At 43.5% G+C, this 4,270-nt stretch overlaps 1 protein-coding gene across 7 annotated transcripts; it reads right to left on the bottom strand.

Moving 5' to 3' along the window:
* Positions 1–44: 44 nt before the first annotated feature.
* On the bottom strand, positions 45–4,264 carry LOC109516990 (uncharacterized). Of its 7 annotated transcripts, none has more exons than XM_019871849.1 (3): positions 3,229–4,264; positions 3,117–3,168; positions 45–1,834 (listed from the first exon to the last, which is right to left on the bottom strand). In XM_019871849.1, the coding sequence occupies exons 1-3, from the start codon at positions 3,903–3,905 to the stop codon at positions 65–67; spliced, it is 2,499 nt and encodes an 832-aa protein (XP_019727408.1). In that variant the 5' UTR covers positions 3,906–4,264; the 3' UTR covers positions 45–64. The 7 variants fall into 7 exon arrangements, with proteins under 7 accessions (XP_019727408.1, XP_019727410.1, XP_019727406.1 ...); XM_019871851.1 differs by having other exon boundaries at positions 45–1,791; positions 3,131–3,168; XM_019871847.1 differs by having other exon boundaries at positions 3,117–4,264.
* Between the last annotated feature and the right edge of the window lie 6 nt (positions 4,265–4,270).

The raw sequence follows: 4,270 nt of genomic DNA, 5'->3' as shown, positions 1-4,270 counted from the left end.
ATTTCTTTGAACTTCGATTACTAATTATAATGTATTTTAATGGCAGCGAGTGATGTCAAAGCCTTCATTCTGCTTCTAAAAGAGTCACCGTCCTTTGAATAGGTCTTTCCAAGTAAATAGGTTTGCTTTTGGGTTTTCCACTGCCGTCCAAAGTTGAATCACTCACAAGTAGTTTCACTTTCCTAACTCTTCCATCGTGTCCAGGATATACTTCAACGGTCTTTGCCAATTTCCATTGGTTACGTGGGCTTGAGTCATCTTGTAAGAGCACAATGTCATTGACTTTAGCATCTCTGCGTTCCTTAGTCCATTTTTGTCTGCTTTGAAGATTCAACACATATTCCCTTCTCCACCTTGTCCAGAAGGTATTTGCCAAGACTTGAACACGACGCCACCTCTTCCGGAGATAAAGATCCTCCTGAACAAATTTTCCTGGAGGTGGCGCAATAATTGTGGATTTCATCGTGAGTATGTGGTTTGGTGTCAAGGGTTCTGGGCTAGATGGGTCATAAAGATGGTCGGTTGTAAGTGGTCTGCTGTTGACAACTGTCATAACTTCATACAAGAACGTACGCAAGGAAGAGCTGTCAAGTTGTTTGGATGATTGATCAAGGATGGCCATGAGCACACTTCTTATGGTTCGAATTTGTCTTTCCCAGACACCACCCATGTGACTTGATGCCGGGGTGTTCATGAGAAATTCGCATTCCAGTTTGTCCAGTTTGGTTTGATCCATTTCCTTCAGAGCTTCAACAAATTCATTTTTGGCACCGACAAAGTTTGTTCCTTGATCACACCTTATCTGCCGTACCGCACCTCGAATAGCGATGAATGCACGAAGGGCATTGATGAAAGCATCAGTGGTTAAATCATCAAGCATTTCAATATGTATTGCTCGGGAGCACATACAGGTGATTAACAAGCCATAGCGCTTCAACTCCTTTCTACCTTCCTTGATATAGAAAGGACCGAAACAGTCCATTCCACAATATGTGAATGGTGGGCTGATTTCCATTCTTTCCTCTGGGAGATCTGCCATTCTTTGCTGCTCTGTCTCTCTTCTAAATCTTCGGCACTTCACACATCTGAAGATGATAGATGCGACAACTTTGCTGCAACCGAGAATCCAATAGCCATTAGCACGGATTGCATTTGTCGTAATTCCTCGACCTTGATGGTGTGTCCTTTCGTGGTAATGTTTCGCAAGCAATACTGAAACATGACTGTCTCTTGGCAGGATCACTGGATGTTTAATGTTGGGATCCAAGGTAGCATGTGTGAGGCGTCCTCCTACACGAAGAATACCTTGGGCATCTTTAAATGGGCATAACTTGTGTAGTTTCTTGGCTTTATCTTTAGTCCGTATTATAATTGGAGGTTGAAGTGATTGCATGATTTGTGGAAATGCCCTTTCTTGGATCATCTTTATGACCGTTAACTCTGCCTCTTTCCTGTCTTCAAACGTGCAAGGTTGACTTGAACCTTTAATGTTGTTCTTTGCATTTTTTAGGAAGCGCTTCAGCCTGGCAACAGCTTTGATCATTCTGAACCAGTCAGAGAACTTCTGCAGGCGATCTAGAAGTGACCTTTGTTCATTAGCTTGCGTATTGAGGACTGAAACCTTTTTAACTTCTGGGTCACTAACTGAAATCTCTCCCACCTTGATTTCACCACTGGGTACAACTTTCTGCCAGAGAAGACCAGGGCCTGTGAACCAATTTGATGTTATTAGTTCCTTCGCTGTCAGGCCTCTTGAGGCATGGTCCGCCGGATTCTCTTCAGAGACCACATAACTCCATTGTTTTGACTCGGTACTTTGTTTGATACGTTCTACACGATTTGCAACAAATACATGGAATCTTCTGGCCTCGTTGTTGATGTACCCAAGTACAACTTTCGAATCTGTCCAGTATGTTTCGCTTGACAATGTGACTCCCAGCTCCCCTTTTAACATGTCACCGATGCGAACAGCGACTACTGCTGCAGATAACTCAAGTCGAGGTATCGTTGTCACTTTAGATGGTGGTACTCTTGATCTTCCCATCACTAAGGAACAATGAACTTGGCCAGACATGCTTACCGATCTGAGGTAGGAACACATGCCATAACCAGATGCACTTGCATCAGAGAAGTGGTGCAACTCGTGGTGCTGCACCTTGAAGTCTGGCGGTATGTAACACCTTTGGATCTTGAGATTTGCCAGGTTCTGCAAGTCAAACAGCCATGATTCCCATTGAGGTCCAAGACTGTCTGGTAAAGCGTCATCCCAGCAAAGTTTATCACGGCACATTTGTTGAAGGATCTGCTTTCCTTTCAGGATAAACGGCGACACAAATCCGAGCGGGTCAAACACAGAGGCGACTAGATAAAACTCCTCTTCGGGTGAATGGATTTTTCTTGACAACAATCCTAAACTGAAACTGATCTGATTCCACACACCATTGTACACCAAGTGCTCTTTCTATGCGCATTTCACCTGGTGCCACATCCAAGTCTTTGACAGCTACAGCACACTCTTCCTTTGGAAGTGTAGCTAGGACCTTTGCGCTGTTGGAGACAAATTTGTGCAACCGAAGTTTGCCTTTGCTGCATAACTTCCGTGCCTCTTGTATCAGCGCTATAGCTTGACCTTCAGTCTCAACACTTGCCAATCCATCATCAACGTAGAAGTTAGTTTTGATGAACTTGATTGTGTCGTCACTGAAGTGTCCTTCACCTTCAGAAGCCAGGTACTTAAGCCCATAATTGGCACAACCAGGGGAGGAAGCTGCACCAAAGGGATGTACCTTCATCCTATAAACGGCAAATGGAGTTTCAAGCTTGCCGTCCTCCCACCACAAAAATCTTAGGTAATCTTGGTCGTTGGCACACACATGAAACTGATGGAACATACGTTCAATATCGCACATAATAGCCACGGGGCCCTTGCGGAAGCGACACAATACACCAAGCAAGCTGTTTGTTAGCTCTGGGCCTGTCAATAGATGATCATTTAAGCAGGTCCCCCGAAACTTGGCAGAAGCATCAAAAACAACACGAATTCTTTGGGGTTTTTGCGGATGATACACACCGTGGTGTGGGATATACCAGGCCTGTTTCTTGTCAACGTCCCTTTCTGGAACTCTTTCAGCATCTCCATGGGCTATGATTTCCTCCATGAATTTCTTATAATCCATGTAGTACTGCTTGTTTCTTCTTAGCTTTCTTTCCAAACATCTGAGCCGATGAATGGCGCATTCTTTGTTGTTGGGTAAATCAGGTTTTTCAGTCTTGAATGGCAGGGGCATCTCATAATGGCCATTATCCTTATGTTTGATACTTTCTTTCAATTTTGTCATAAATCTGATATCTTCTTGAGACATTTTTATGTCCTCTGAAGCTTTCTCAACAAAATCTGACTCCAACATCTTGATGACGTCTGCAGGTGAGACAATTTCCTTTATTTGAGTTCTGTTCACATAGTGTACTTCACTCGACAGATTCGAAGAAGATTTAATGCTTGGCATGACTTGCTTCACAATGATTCGGTGACTTAATCCAATAGCATCTCCATAATCAAGACATGGATTGCCGAAGCCCACTATACTCCATCCCAGGTCCGTTTTTAGTCCAAACGGTTGGTCTTCCTTGCCAGTCAAGACTTGTCGAGGAACAAGAGCTTGGGAACAGTTGTAGCCAATTAAAAGGCCCACATCGCAACCTTGTAATGGAGCGATTTCATTTGCAATGTGTTCAAGATGAGGCCACACCTTGGCTGTTTCAGGAGTGGGAATGTGGTCTATATTGGCTGGAATGAAGGTTCTTGAATATGTAACTGGTAGAGGAATTAATTTATTTGAGTAAAATCCTCTCACTTGCAAACCAGATAATTTGTGGCAGGATACTACTGCGTTTCTTGTGGACATTGTTGTGAGCTTTAACTGGACTGGTTTACTTGTCGCATGTAGAGCCTTTGCGGTTTTTGCAAGTATGAATGTTGTGTCACTTTGTGTATCAAGGAGCGCATACACAAGAACTTCATGCTCTGGTTCATTCTTGGTAGACACCCACACCGGGATGATGGAAGATGTATGAGTCGCTTCATCATTTTGCAAAATTCTGTGAGCTGTTGCTTCATTTGCTTGTGGTGCATCATTGGCAATTTGTGAACAGTCTGTCTTTCTCTCAATTGACTCATCACAGCTTCTTGTCTTGTTTGTCTTTGATTGGCGTCTTGCATCCTTAGTTCGGTCATCATGGAGACAAGTTGGATGTCTTCTATCACATGTGT

This window comes from Hippocampus comes, unplaced genomic scaffold (assembly GCF_001891065.2).
Source record: "Hippocampus comes isolate QL1 unplaced genomic scaffold, H_comes_QL1_v1.1 scaffold412, whole genome shotgun sequence".
Classification (NCBI taxonomy): Eukaryota; Metazoa; Chordata; class Actinopteri; order Syngnathiformes; family Syngnathidae; genus Hippocampus; species Hippocampus comes.
The sequence above is the reverse complement of the archived record's forward strand: the minus strand, read 5'-3'. Positions and strand labels throughout refer to the sequence as shown.

Bases quoted from the DNA above. Each gene is read 5' to 3' on its own strand.
- LOC109516990 (XM_019871846.1), bottom strand. From the start codon at position 3,905: ATGTCCACAAGAAACGCAGTAGTATCCTGCCACAAATTATCTGGTTTG. The intron at 2,190-3,216 runs ATGTTTGGAAAG...GGCAAATCTCAA, and splicing joins TGCGCCATTCATCGGCTCAG to GATCCAAAGGTGTTACATAC.